Source organism: Prionailurus viverrinus, chromosome D4 (assembly GCF_022837055.1).
Source record: "Prionailurus viverrinus isolate Anna chromosome D4, UM_Priviv_1.0, whole genome shotgun sequence".
Lineage (NCBI taxonomy): Eukaryota > Metazoa > Chordata > Mammalia > Carnivora > Felidae > Prionailurus > Prionailurus viverrinus.
Window position 1 is genome coordinate 32,078,834 of NC_062573.1, and position 14,553 is coordinate 32,093,386.

Genomic DNA, 14,553 nt, shown 5'->3' on the forward strand with positions numbered 1-14,553 from the left:
AGCTCTTCCAACGAACAAAACTCCTGTTGCCTCTAGCATGATGTCCTGGCCTTTTGTAATAATGCCTTAGCGCATTCATTTTGGCTGGACACTATCTCAGAAGCATCAGCAGCTGTGTAACAACATGTAATGCCCCTGCTGTCACGGAGCACTGGGGTCCCTGGGAATGGTGGAGCTAGGGTGTTGCTGCTGCTACTTTTCCTCCACCTCTCAGGAGTGTGCCCTGAACCTGGCCTGGCCTTTCCCACTCTGGGCTCGAGTCACAGTGATGTGAACTGAGAATGATGTTTTTTGTTTGTTTTTGTTTTTTAAATTTTTTAAATGTTGATTTTTGAGAGAGAGAGAGAGCATGCATGTGCATGCGTTCAAGCAGGAGAGGGGGCAGAGAGAGGGCAAGACACAGAATCCAAAGCAGGCTCCAGACTCTGAGCCATCGGCACAGAGCCCGACGTGGCGCTCAAACTTGCAGTCTGTGAGATCATGACCTGAGCTAAAGTCAGATGCCCAACCGACTCAGCCACCCAGGTTCCCCGGGAATGATGTTTGGTTTCTGAGCAGGTCTTTTACTTGCTCCTGTTGTGGCTTCAGAGATTCAATTACTAGAATAGGGTGTAGGAGAATGGGTTTTGTTTGGTCCTCATCCTATATCTTTGGAGTATGCCTCTTTCCCTCTTTAGCCAGGAATAAAAGTGTTTGATTTGAATTCTGGATTTGATGGGAAGTCAGGCTCTGGCTCTGTCACATGGGGTTGAACATAGGAACTTTCTTTCCTTGCACACAGTTGAAATGGGTGTCTCCATGACTGGCAGTGTTAGTGCACTCCTGTTCTAACTTTTTACGGTGTAAAGCGCAAATGATTTTAGTTGACTGAGGTTGTCCCTGAAGCCTTCCCAGGCCAGGGTGTCCCAGATCCTCATGGTGAATGACCCTTTAGATCATTTCTAAACATCAGAAAACCTGTTCTGGTCCTCAAGGTGATGAGGAATGAGGGATGTGAAGGTGGGGCTACCCTTGGAGGGATGGGGCAAGCTTAATATCTGGCCCACCTGGACATGTGGGCCTCTCCTGTGGGTTGACTTAGTGTGGTGGACATGTGGTGCTCTGTTTTGTCTTCTAGTTCCCTCTCCAGCCATCAGAGCAGCCTCTCCTCCGCACATGCGGCACTCTCCTCCAGCACGTCACACACAGTAAGTGTCCTCTGGGCTCCCTCATCGCCTTCCCTGCTCAGCGAACTCGAGCGCAGAGCTTAGTCACGTGGTGATTGGAGTTTAGTCACTTGCAGGTGGGGTTTTAATATGTGTGTTTTGAATGTCTGAAATAACCTCAAATTCCTCAGGTGTGTTATCTCAATCTAGGTATGTGGTTTGAGCTGTTGCTTTTGTTAAGCACCACAGAGAACATCTTGATTCTTAAATTGGGACTTCCATGAAGGATTTGCTTCTCCAGAGCTGATCTGTGATGGGCAGGGCTCTTGGGGTGGATTTGTTCCTGAGCATTTACTGAGCTCCCTGTTTGTTAGGGGAGACTTTTGGACCTAGTCTGGGATTGGTCATGTTGAGGTATTTGCAGACTTTTTTGAGGAAAAAGGCTCATTGCAAGGAAAGTAGGCTCATTGCTAACTTCAGTTTGGTCTCCACCAAAAGTCACGTTGAATCAAGAGCATTGTTCTAGATAACCTTCTGTTACTTTGTAAATGCCATTGTAGAGAGAATGCTTAGAGGAAAAAGAGCTATGTGAGGACTAGCCATCTTTTGGCACATGCATCTCTCTCTCTCTCGTCTGTCTGTCTGTCTGTCTGTCTGTCTGTCTGTCTGACAGTCCCAGCTCTTAGCCCAGTCAGTGGAACCACATTTCAGTTTGTTGGTGGTCATGAGGACTTTCCTTTTTGTGGCTTAGGTATTCTTTCCACTGACCTCATGCCATTGCAGGCCACCTTCCCCAGCTCAGAGGCAGACTTTGAAGAGGGAAGTCTGGGGTATGGAGGGCAGGAATGGAAGTGTAAGTGGGGTGCCAGCTGGCGAGGGTCCTGATGTGTCAAGGAGCAACCCTAGGTGACGGTTATTGAAGTGTGGCTTCTTGAGGTGGTTTCTTGGCAGCACAGTTTCAATGGTGGGTGTGTGTAGCTTGTGGTGAGCGGAAAAACGAACGTTGCTGAAATGGTGAGGAGGCAGGGTGGTGGTGGGGTGTTTAACTCAAGGCTAGGGGACACTGGAGCTTAGGGGTCTACAAGAGGTACCTAGATTGACCACGAAGTCCCTCACTGGGAGATAAGAAGAGAGAGGTCTCCAAACAGGGAAGGACATTTGGGGTACAGATCAGTAGGAGTTGTTATAAATCAGGGAAATTTGTTTCTCTGACGAGGTCATTTGCTGCCGAATGGGATGATGGTGAAGGGTTGGCTCTATCCTTCCATTAGGAAGTGACTATCATCGAGCTTTTCAAACTGGTTTTCCTAGTGAAATCTTGGACATAATTCTTTGTCATAAAACACATAGATCACCATATTTAAAGCAGAGTGTAACTACGGAGTAAGTGCCTGTCCCCCTGTTTGGCCGATGGGAGCTGTGAGTGGTCCCTGCTTCCCTGGCCCTGGTGTGTTGGAGCCAGTGCTCTTGCTCCCATGGATTAGCTGTACTCTGTGTTTTAGCATGAAACTCCAAATCCTGTAGCCCAAATAGCCACAACCAGAATTGCCTCCTCAGGGAGTCCTGTACTCTGTCAGGTGACACAACTGCCACATTGTTAATATAATAATGAATAGTATGAAGAGATACATACTGAAATGTTTTTCTGTATTTATTCTGCTAGGTCCTGCCCCTTTTCCTACTCTTTTCTTGACCCACTGGAGTTGGATTTTTTTTAACCCATGAAATGGGAAATTCATATGCAAAGTCCTTTTCCCCCTACCTCTTGCCCTTTTTCATTAATAACATAAATGGGAGTATTCCCTACATAGTGTCCTTCAGTGTTTTCCCCATTAACAGTGCATCTTTGAGATGTTTGTGTTGAAACCTAGATTCTTTCTTTTTCTATAGCTCTACGGCACCACATTACTCCCTCAGTCTTTTAGTGATGGAGCTTCAGGGCCATTTTCTGTCTTGAATACAAAACAGTATTGCATTCGATAACCTTCTACACATGCTGCTTCACATGTATAGCTATGTTTGCAGGGTATATCCTGGAAGTCGAATTCCCAGGCATTTGACTTTTTTTTTTTTTTTTTTTTTTGAGAGAGTGAGAGTGGGGGAGGGGCAGAGAGAGAGGGAAGGAAGGAAGGAAGGAAGGAAGGAAGGAAGGAAGGAAGGAATCTTAAAGCAGGTTCCATTCCCAGTGCCGAGCCCTACACAGAGCTCGATCCCATGACCTACGTGGGCTCAATCTCAGGGCCGTGCGATCATGACCTGAGCCGAAATCAAGAGTCAGGAAGCTTAACCCACTGAACTCCCCAGACGCCCCCCAGGCATTTAACATTTTATACAAATTGCCAAATTGCTCTGTACAGTGATTTTAACCTATTTACCTCCTACTGGTAATGAATGAAATGTACTATTTCCCCACTGCCTCCTGAAATCATGTTATCAAATGTTTTTATGTTTCCAGTGTGTTAATTCAAAAAATGGCCTGTCAGTGCAGTTTTTTTTTTCCCCAGTTAATTTCTATTTATTTTGAGAAAGAGATACCAAATGGGGGAGGAGCAGAGAGAGAAGAAGACAGAATCCCAAGCAGGCTCCAAGTTGTCAGCTTAGAGCCCAATGCAGTGCTCAAACACATGAACTGTGAGATCATGACCTGAGCAAAAATCAAGCATCAAGACACTTAACTGACTCAGCCACCCAGGTGCCCCTGTCAGTACAGTTTTTAACTGAGTGAGCTTGAACATCTTCTTTCATATATTAGAAAGCCATTTAATTTCCTTTTCAGTGAGCTCTTCATATTGTTCATTTTTCTGTCAGGTCCTTGGTGTCTGTTTCTAGGAACCCCTGTTCAGGAGACTAGTAAGTAGCCCTTTGTGATGGGAGGTGCACATACTTTTCCCAGGTTTGTCATTTCATTTTTGACTTTTGTATAGTCAGATACATCAGTCTTTTCATAGTTGTTATAAGTTGGTCTTTCCCACTTGAAGGTTATAAAGGAAATCTCAGGATTTTCTCTTGCCCTTTGTGTCCTTATGGAAGGTTTGGTGCAGCTGTGCTTTTCTGGGCTCTTTCTGAGGAGCTGGCTGCACCGCCCCATTGGAGACACTGTGCGAGCAGTTTAAATGGAGGGGAAGCCATTTATGCCAGCCCTTTGTGGCCCTCGCAGATTTGAGAGGTGAGGAACAGAGACAGGAGCCCAGTCAGGTTCAGTTGGAGGTAGGAAAGACTTGCCGGATGAGTTCCTTTCAGCAAGTTAAGAACTAGTTTTTTAGCAAGCTGCTTTTCTCTCCCCAGACTAGTGAATAGTAATTTTTTGTCCTGTGGTTAAGAGAGCTTTCAGTTCTATGACCGGTGATACCTAGGCACAGTGGTCAGAGCTGTTCCTCATTCTGCAGCAGGTGGTCAGCTTGGCTGTGTGCAAAGGACTGTGGAGCAGGTGCTGGGGCTGTCCTTACCCTGCTTCTGTCAGTCTAGGCTGAGGGGGCGGAGTCCTGGGGTGTCCCAGGAGACCACGGTTTTAGCCGTCTTTACCTTGCTGAACTGATTCTGGATGTCAGGGCTCTAAGATCAGTGCTCAGATGGGTAGGGCAGCCTGTGAGGCTGGGACCTACACAGAAGTGTCTTCGTGGTGGAAAGCACGGTGCATGGTTGTCCCCCTTCTGGGATTTCTTATTCCTGAGGCTTCTCCAGGAGTTTTCAGACTACTGTTTTCTGCGCACGTTCTGGTTTGGAGGCTGGTCTCAGTATTACAGAGCCAATTCTTCCCTCTTTGGGCCTTGTTTTGCCCACCCAGATGTATCTTTTCCACCCACTCCCCACACAGCCCTTAAAGCCCTTTCTGGTACCTTGTTCCTTCCTGGAGCTGAGCAGCAGGGCAGGCTTCCTAGAATTCTGCAGAGCTTTTGTGGGTTTCACCCTTCTTTCCTAGGTGGATCCTGTCAAACAGGCAGAAGCACAGGCCATGCTCTTCTAGGTAGGTCCTAGTGGCCTGCACAGTGCTCCCAGGTTCTGGAGCAAAGGGCTCCCTGTGACTTCCTTATCAGAGTAGTTAGGAAGCCCAGTAGAAGGCAGCTATTCCCAGACCGCTCTGACTTGGGCTGGGCTGCCTGTGGTGCCGTTGTTATCAAATATTAGTCTCTCCTGAGACCACTTTTCTGTGAGGTGGGTTCTCACCTCACAGTCAGATGGTCTTAGTTCATATGTGGTTTAGGTGGAGTTTCTGTGCCTTATTTCAGATACCTTAGCTTGAGCAACTTTAACAATTTTTAAGAGGGTGTTGCTCACAAAGCTCAATTTCAGTAGCTTGATATTCAGCTTATGAGTTGTGTCCTGATGGCCTCCTCTAGCTGCAGTGTGGTGGCCCACATTGAGCACCAAGCACGGAGCCCCTCACACTAGTCTTCAGAGTGCAGGCCCCAGTGCCAGACCAGGTTCTCCTGCACTCTTGTGTTTTACCCCCAGATCCATGTGTCCTGACTTTTTTGTTTTGCCAGCATGCCAGCGTGGAGAGCACCCCTTCCCTCCAGTCCTCAGCCACCTTCTCAACGGCAGCAACCTCTGCCTCGGGTGCCACGTCCTCAGGGCTCAGCCTGCCGAGCAGCATGAACACAGTGAACAGCCTCTGCCTGGGCGGGACCACTGTGAGTGCCCCCAGCAGCAGTACCAGGGCCACGCCCTTGGTGACCTCAGGTGTGTGCTCTACAGACTTTTCCTATCCCCTGCCCCTAGAAGATGCACTTTCCACATCCCAGGCTTCCCAGGGAGGATGCCTAGAGGTGGCTGCAAGGCATTCTGGGTAGCTAAAAGCCTAGGAACATCCTGGTCTCCCTCCAGCCCTGCCATTGCTCCCTTGTCCTCTTTGTTCCACTGACCTCTTGAGGCCCAGTCCTTCCAGCGATGATGTGGGATGGGTAAAATCAGTCTTCTGGGTAGACTCCCCCCCTGGGCAGGATTCCTGGTAGCCTTTTTGCTTCTAGCTCCCCTGTCTTTTCTATCCTCACTCTTTCCTGGAGCTGAGATGGCCTGGTGACATGGAGGGACCAGGGAACAGCTATCTTGGGCTCCTTGTGGCCACTTAGTATGATTGATTCCTAATCAGCCAGACCTAGGCGGTCTGTGTGGGCCAAGCAAACTGTGGTTTGGTAGAAACTGCTAAAAGCTACCTTTGACACAGCCTGTCCCCCTCTCCTGGGACCGCTCAGCCTTCCTTCTGTTCTGAGGAGGCAGATCATCCTTACGTGCAGATTTGCTCGGTGCAGAGTGATGGTCAGGAGTGTGGAGGGGTGGTGTTTTCTGTCTGGGCATGGATACCCTCTGATGTGGAAAGAGACTGAATGTGGTATCACGAGCTTTCGGTCTCCCCCACTTCCTGGCACAGCCCTCTGTATTTTTCAGCTGCTGCCCTCCCCTCTCGCACTGGCCCCATGGGGGGCAGCACTATGACAGTGAGCTCAACTCCCCCATCCCCCACAGTAGCTGAGGCATCTCATGCTTTGTGGTGGCGTCTTCACTCCTGTGATTTTTGCTTTTACAGGCAAAGCACCCCCTAACCTGCCCCAGGGAGTACCTCCCCTGCTGCACAACCAGTACCTCGTGGGCCCGGGAGGACTGCTTCCTGCCTATCCTGTGAGTGCATGGTTATAGCTCCTGGCTGCCTGATTCCTTTGGCCTTAGCGGCTGACACCTGGCAGGGCCTGGTGAGATGGGCCTTGGGTTGCTGCAGCTCCTTCCCTGCTATTTCTCTCTCATCTAGTCTCCAAGGAAAGGTGTCTTTCCACAGCAGATGATCTGGTTCCCCTTCCAGAATATGTCCTAGCTCCTCAACCTTGTTTTGGGCCCCCATATGGGTCTGGGCTTCCCAGGGGATGGGATGTGAACCCTAACACCCTTTTTGGTTCTCATACAGATCTATGGCTATGATGAGCTCCAGATGCTACAGTCACGGCTGCCAATGGTGAGTGGGATGTAGCAGGGGATGGGGGGCTTTAGGCTCTTTCACAGGTCCTCCTTCCCTCGGCCTTCACTGCCACCTGCTGAGAAAGCTGCTTGCATCTTGGGGTGGTGCCTAGTGCCACTGTCGCTTGGGCATGAGTGTCCTGTGCTTACTGCGTGGGAACTTGAAAACCATTGGGACCTTGGGTCCCAGTAGGCAGTGTCTCCTACTGAATGTGAGTCCTTCTCTTCCTTCATCTCCCCCCAGCTCCCCCTAACTCTTTTTAAAAAGACAAAACATATGACACAAGGTGGGGTTGCTTGACTGCCTCTAGAGTTCTTATCAAGTCCTCCTCTTAGAAGTGCCTCTTAAGTGGCCATCAGTGATGCATTGTGATAGCAGCTTTGCTTGTCTGTCCCCAGCTGAATCACCCACTGGAGCTGACACTCTCTAAGGGCCTGTGTGGGTCTGACCTGCCATCACTGCTTGCTTGTAAGAATACTGGCCCCAGAATGTCCCTGGTTGCTGCAGCCTCACTCTGAGGCCAGGGCAGTTTCTTGAATGTGACCCTCACTCCCAGGATGAGGTGCCTGGCCTTCAGGCACATCACCACAGTGGGGCAGGTGTTCCCTGACTGACCAGCCTACAGGCTGCAGCGGTGCCTCTCCCTCCTTGGTCTGGCATTTCCCAGACTCCTGAGAATTTTCAGCAGCCTAGGGCGCCTGTTACATTGTTGGGAAGTAGAAAGTTATGCAGATGCCTCTGCTGAATGTGGTGTTTCCTGTTCCCTGAGGAGGAGGTTTTTCCCCAGTGAGGTGTCCTTCCTCAGCCTCTTCCCCACTGGACTGCCTCCTGCTCTACCTGCCCACAAAGAGCTCAGGGTCCTGCAGGTGTCTCCTCCACCTCCCAGGCCTGGTGGCTGAAGCTCCTGTCTTTCAGGAGAATGCTTCTCCGGCTTCTGAAGTATTTCCGGAGGTGGAGTTGGGGTAGCTGGGCAGCTCTTCCGCTTGGGTGCAAACCAGCAGTCCATCACACTGCTGCCCAAGGGCCTGCTGGACTCTCCAGCTGCTGCCTGTGTCCTCGAAGGACCCAGAAAGGGTGTTGAAGACATGATAGCAGATTTCTAAGGTGGTCAACATAACTTAGGGTGTCTGGGGGTTGCCTGAGGCTTAGGACTTTGCAGAGGAGCTAGAAGTGGCCCTGGCCCCCTTACAGCCATCTGACCCAGGATCTCCAGGCATCAGAGGTGGAATATAAGAGGGTGTCGTGGTGGAGTCCTTAGAAGTGTGTCATTGGGATCCCAGCTCTGGGATCCTGCCTCATAGTTTTTGTATCATTTTGTGCCTTAAAAGAAATCCCCTCTGAGCCTACTTTTGAGATACGTTGCGTTCACTCTCCCCTTTGTTCATTTATTAGCCTCTGGTACTTTTGTGTCTAGTTCCTGCCTTTGGTTTTTCTTTTTTCTTTGAAAGAGCTCCCCCTCCTGGGCTTTCTCTAGGCCTGCCTCCAGTTGTGACTTGCTAGCTCTGTGACTTCCCGGTCCTGCCTCCTTCTGGGGTTCAGGGCTGAGGAAGCTATGGGTTTCCTGAAAGTTAGGTGGAGAGGAGGCTGAAGGAGGATGTAAGTGTCATTCCTTGCCAGGATGGCTCCCATCTGGTTGTGACCAGGCACTGTTGGCCACAAAGAAAGCAGGAAGGCTTTCCTCTGAGGTTTAGGGGCCAGGGTACAATATGTCTAGGACTGGCAAAGCCCTGGGTGGTGAATAAGGGCCAGGTCAGACCTCCCCTTCTCCACAGAGCTCCAATGTTTTGTGCTCTTGGCATCTACACTTGCCCCAACTCCTCTGTTTTCAGTGCTGTCAGGACGGAGTGGGTGGTGAGGGGCCAATTCAGGACCTTATCTGGGATCTTTTGTACCTGTACTTACCTGGCTTTACGGTTCTGACCCCTGTTAAACCGTCAGATAGCTCCTCTCCTGCTGGTTCCTTTTCAGGGTGCTTTCCTAGCTGCTCATAGAATCTGTCACGTAGGAAAAGCCACTTGAGTTTGCCGGTGGCATTTACCAGCTTCCATCTGTGCTGTAAATTACACGTGAGATTGGGCCTCCAGTGGCTCTGCCTGGTGAAGGCTGACGGCCTTGTCAGTGTGTCTGCACACTTGTGGCTGCCACATTGCACAACTCCGAAGGACACCATTCACTTTGAATTCTCTTTGAGTGCTGCCCTCTGGAGGTATGCATGTGTTGCTGCAGTCTGGCCTGTCCACGGAGCATGGCATTGCCTGGATGGCCTGTGCTGCCTGCTTGCCCTGCTCTCCTGGGCCTGGGACAAGGCCATTCTGCTGATCAAGCCTCCCTGGTCTCTCCTAGGATTACTATGGAATTCCCTTCGCTACACCCACAGCTTTGGCCAGCCGAGATGGGAGCCTAGCTAATAACCCGTATTCAGGTTAGTCTGTTCAGGGGGTGGGGAGTGGGGCATGGGACTGTAGCTAATCCTAGGAATCTGGAAGCAGAAGCAGAAGGGCTGAGAGAGGCCTGCGAGCTTCCTGTTGTTGAGGTGGCAGCCAGACCTGTTCCTGTTTGCAGGAAACAATCTGGCTTTTTCCTGGTTGGATAAGGAGGGAGTGGGGGCAGTGATTGGAGTTAATGATTCCTCTTCTCCTAGGTGATGTCACCAAGTTTGGCCGAGGTGACTCTGCATCCCCCGCGCCCCCCACCACGCTGGCTCAGCCTCAGCAGAGCCAATCCCAAGCCCACCACACAGCCCAGCAGCCCTTTCTGAATCCTGCGCTGCCACCCGGCTACAGCTACACTGGCCTCCCCTACTACACAGGCGTGCCTAGTGCCTTCCAGTATGGGCCCACCATGTTTGTGAGTATTTGTGTGTGTGGGTGGTGGTGGTGGTGGTGGTGGTGGTGGTGGTGGTGGTGGTATTCCAGCTCTGGGGAGAAGCAGGGAGAGAGGGACATGACCCTACTCAGTCTCACCTGGCCTTCAGGAATGTTTTAGGCTGAAGCCAAAGCTACTTTCCCGTCTATTTTTATAGCTGCTAGCACGTGTTGTACTAGTGACCACAGACAGGTCCCTTGTGGTTGTGCTACCTGCTGCCTAGGGCTAATAAGCTGGTGGGTACCTGACCTGCTCCCCCTGCCCTGGTCCTTCACTGATACCTCTCCTGCTTCCCCACCAGGTCCCTCCCGCCTCAGCCAAGCAGCATGGTGTGAACCTCAGCACCCCCACCACCCCTTTCCAGCAGGCCAGTGGTTATGGCCAGCACAGCTACAGCACAGGTGAGGGGTGCTCCCAGCACGGAGAGCTGCAGATGGGACAGGCTTGCCTAGCTCACACGTACCTCTTGTACCCTGCCACGCTAGGTTATGATGACCTGACCCAGGGGACAGCAGCGGGAGACTACACCAAGGGTGGCTATGGTGGATCATCGCAGGCACAAAACAAGTCTGCAGGTTCTGGGCCTGGCAAAGGTAGCGTCTACCCCTCCTTTCCAGGATTGAGGCCCAGAGTAGTTGTCTTCTACTGACTCTTTCTCAGGCAAGGCTGTCCCAGAGAGTCCTTGGAGGTGTGGGGGAGGCTAGAGCCTGGGCCCTATTGGTGTGAAAACAACTGCTTTCCCTCCTAGGAGTGTCTGTGTCTTCAAGCACCACCGGCCTGCCTGATATGAGTGGCTCGGTCTACAGCAAGACTCAGGTGAGGGGAAGGATTCAGGTGGACGAGGGGGTGGGTGGGAGGTACAGCCCGAGCTGGCCCTTACCATTGTTTCTTTACCCTGCAGACTTTTGATAAGCAGGGATTTCATGCAGGGACTCCTCCACCGTTCAGCCTGCCCTCGGCCTTGGGCTCCACCGGGCCCCTGGCTGCTGGAGCAGCCCCTGGTTATGCGCCCCCACCGTTCTTACACATTCTGCCTGCCCACCAGCAGCCTCACTCACAGCTGCTCCACCACCACCTTCCACAGGATGCCCAGGTGAGCCCAGTGATGGAGGCAGCCAACCTGCCCTGGACTGGGGGTTCTGTTCCACCCCTTACAGCCTTCTCTCCTCCTCCTCCTCCTCAGAGTGGCTCGGGTCAGCGCAGCCAGCCCAGCTCCCTGCAGCCCAAGTCGCAAGCCTCCAAGCCTGCCTACGGCAACTCTCCATACTGGACAAACTGAACCCTGAAGAGAGGGGTGGTCTAGGGCGGGGCTTACCCTGGGCAGGAGAGAACATGCGGAGCCCATTGCTCTGGGAGCCCAGCACCCTTTCCTAGAATTCCTGAGACGTGTAACTGTGTCAGCCGAGCCTCTGTGGGGAGCCTGCCTCCCAGACTCGCTCTTGTATGTAATGTATTTATGTATGTATTTGTAAATGTGATAGAAGTCTTGGGAGAGTGGGGAGGGTACAGCTGCTACTCTTAGCCAGGCCTGCTCTCCCAACTACAGCCCCTTTTCACTGTAGCAAATAACCCCCTCTTTCCACTTCTGCCTTTAGGCCTTCTGTATAGCCTCCCAGCCAGCGGGCAGCTGGGAGCAGTGTCTGGAAGGGCTGGTTGAAGGCAGTTTGGGTTTTGGGGTCAGGTACCAATGAAGAATCACGACTTATTTTGCTCCCTTGTAAGCCATTATTTGAGGTTTCCTTCCCTGTGTAATTACTTTAGCCCTCGCTTTCTGAGAAACTGGTCCTTTTGTCATTTGCCCTGTTCCTCTCCTGCCAAATCTTGATCTGGGAATAGCAGAGATATCCTTCCTGCCCAGCGTGAAAGTGGCACCTGTTTGTCTGCATATAGAGCAGAGGCTTCTGCTTCTGGTCTTGTCCCCAAGAGACTTGCCTTCCTCTGGCTGACCGTTTTTTAAAAACAGTCTGAAGTTGCACTCAGAGATGTTGTCAGTCTGCTCCCTTTAGAAAACAAAAAAATCAAAGATACGCTGTCACCTCAATGAGAACATGTCTCCAAGCAAAGGCTCCTCTATGCCAGTTGTCCTGAACCAGGTGGGCGACTGTTTCAGGGGTTTTCTCTTCTGCCCGATCTCCACCTAATAAAGTTCTGAGAGCATGCACAGTCTCTGTGTGGTGTGACTCAAGGGCAGCTTAGGGTGGAGGCTGTCTTCATTATTATTCTGGGCAGCCTGGACTTCATAGGGCTGGGACTGAAGTATAGCCCCTGTGGTCAGTCTTCTGACGATAGGGTGTAAAGGCTTAAATTGGTATTCCTTCTCTCGCCTCAGCCAGGTCAGCATCCAGAGGGTGTAAAGGTAAATGATAAGGCTGAAAAGACTGCTAACCCTCCTGACCGGGCAGGGGCAATGGTTCTCAAAGTTCATTTTGATAAGGCAATCTCTGTTTATAGGGCCTGGTCAACAGGAATACTAGGGCAGGGTAACTTCTTTTCCAGACGTCAGCTGACATTAAAATAGGAAATAAAGGTAAGAACTGAGAATATTTTTCTCATGGCTGGAGGGAGAGTTTGGACAGCTAATCCTCCTTTCCATCCTGTGTCCTTCATCAACCAAAGAGAATCTTGATTAATAGTGAAGGGATGGGATTGAACAGACTAGTGAGTTGGGGTGGTTTGAAGTAGGTAAGCGGGTCCTGGGCTAAATACCTGCTCCACAAAGTCCCAAGCAGCCATTCACCTGGGGCCAGGATACTAGTGCAGCTCCTTCCTCCTGCTCCCAGGCCATCAGGGAGGAACCAGGGCCATCCACTATTCCTGTTTCTGACACAAGGCAGGTCGCCCCACCATAGCACTACTATGCTCCAACGTAGAGGTGTTGCCAGAGGCTTTATAGCCTCCCATTTCATTCCTAAATAACCCCCTCAGACTAGACTAAGGAAGCAGCAAACAGAAGTGGTGCCTCAAATACTGGTCAAGTCAGTGTGCCAGAACCAGCCCAGGGTCAGTCTTCACCTTTTCTGCTTGTGGCCTCTAAAATCAGTGGTCCTTTCATGAGTTGGGGGTACGTGCTGCTGTTGCCAACAGCTTGAGCTCCTGACCAGGAAAAAGGTAAGTGCTCCACAAGTGAAACTAAACAGGGACTGTAATTACATGATATGATCTCTTGCCTGATCTCTGCTTATTAGCAGCAGGAAGTTCAAAAGACAAATGACGGTGAAATCAAAATGCTTGCCTAAGGAGGGCAGTGGAAGCACCCTCATCCCTTCACCAGTCTACGTGTATCAGCAGGTCGTACCCTACTTAATAAGAATTAAGGTTAACAGATGTTTGTATCTCTAATAACCTTTCCTTAAAAAACTAGTAAGGACTGGGAATGTTTATTCTGTGAGGAGGTGAGTTGAGCAGAATATCCTAGAAGGCAGGTGAGTGAGATTCACTTTTGGTTTTTAATTTTTCAGCTGAGTCATGGGTGTAATCTTCAAGGGAACAGTGGAAATATTGAGACCAGCTTTTAGTTTTCTTTAACACAAAGAAAGAAGAGGGTCATCCCATGGGGAAGTAGCAATACAGGTATATTTTATTTCACATTTTATTAGTAGACAGATGGGCAGAAAAAGACAAAATAAACCACTAAAGGGGAAGTTGAACACAAAAATGCATCAGATAATCTTTTCTCATAAGTTAAACTGAAGAAAAACATCTACAATTTCAGCTAAGAAAACTATTAAAGTCAGGTGTGTCCTGCTGGTTTCAGAATAGTTGAAAATTGCATCTGAATCTTTTTGTAAATGTAAACCATTTTTCAGAATGGGAGGGGCGGGGAGTTAACTTTCAGTGGAGAACTACACACTTTCCCCTTCAGTCTCTTACTGCATATGTCCCAAACATAAGGAAACCAAATAAAGAAGCAAGTAATCACCAGGGAAGAGGAAAGAAGGGACTACAGAAAAGTTTGGCTAATAGAAAAGAACTCTGGAATGATACGAAATAGAGGGGGAAGACTTTGAGAAGCAACAACGGAATCGTGATATTACTTTCTCCAACCAGCCTCAAAACACACAAACCTGAAGAGCATCCAGAGAGGCCTCCACTAGAATCAAAAGGAATCTAAAAATGCAGGATTCTGAATTCATGTCAACACCAAATAATCACAACTGTACTTACAAGGTTGTGGCCTGAGCCTGAGACCTCTACTCTCAAAAAGAAAAAAAAAATTACATGCTCAAGTTTTCTTTTGCCACAGGATGTGTTCTCAGGACAGAGCTCTGGAACCAGCATCTGGGTTTTACAGGTCAGTCAGAGTTCTCAGAATGTCTACCTGCTAGCCAATCAACACATGCCAGTCTTTTCTGGAATTGATTGTACTCTATCAGAGGCAAACCCAGCCCTCAACAGTAACACCCCAAAGGGCTGAGAGGTATGACCTCCACCTGGCTCTCTGGCTCCCTGAGTCAACGTGCAACAGAGGCCAACAGGGCCTAACGGGACAGGGCTGAGCAACACAGCACCTTCCGCAATGCCAAGGCACCTGGCCTGCCCTGACAGAGAAATGCTTTCGCGGTAAGGGGTAAAAGAAAAGCCTTATAGGGCTCCAAG

At 50.1% G+C, this 14,553-nt stretch overlaps 1 protein-coding gene across 7 annotated transcripts in view; it reads left to right on the forward strand.

Moving 5' to 3' along the window:
- Window positions 1-12,116, forward strand: part of UBAP2 (ubiquitin associated protein 2) — a 112,445-nt gene extending 100,329 nt beyond the window's left edge. For 6 of the 7 annotated variants that reach the window (XM_047831237.1, XM_047831239.1, XM_047831241.1 and 3 more), the window contains 11 exons: window positions 1,118-1,187; window positions 5,630-5,825; window positions 6,670-6,761; window positions 7,042-7,089; window positions 9,436-9,514; window positions 9,734-9,939; window positions 10,259-10,358; window positions 10,443-10,550; window positions 10,706-10,773; window positions 10,859-11,050; window positions 11,141-12,116. In XM_047831237.1, the coding sequence (XP_047687193.1) occupies window positions 1,118-1,187; window positions 5,630-5,825; window positions 6,670-6,761; window positions 7,042-7,089; window positions 9,436-9,514; window positions 9,734-9,939; window positions 10,259-10,358; window positions 10,443-10,550; window positions 10,706-10,773; window positions 10,859-11,050; window positions 11,141-11,236 (1,255 nt within the window). In that variant the 3' untranslated portion in view covers window positions 11,237-12,116. The remainder of the gene's footprint in view (window positions 1-1,117; window positions 1,188-5,629; window positions 5,826-6,669; window positions 6,762-7,041; window positions 7,090-9,435; window positions 9,515-9,733; window positions 9,940-10,258; window positions 10,359-10,442; window positions 10,551-10,705; window positions 10,774-10,858; window positions 11,051-11,140) is intronic. The other variant, XM_047831243.1, reaches the window with a different exon arrangement.
- The last annotated feature ends 2,437 nt before the right edge of the window (window positions 12,117-14,553 follow it).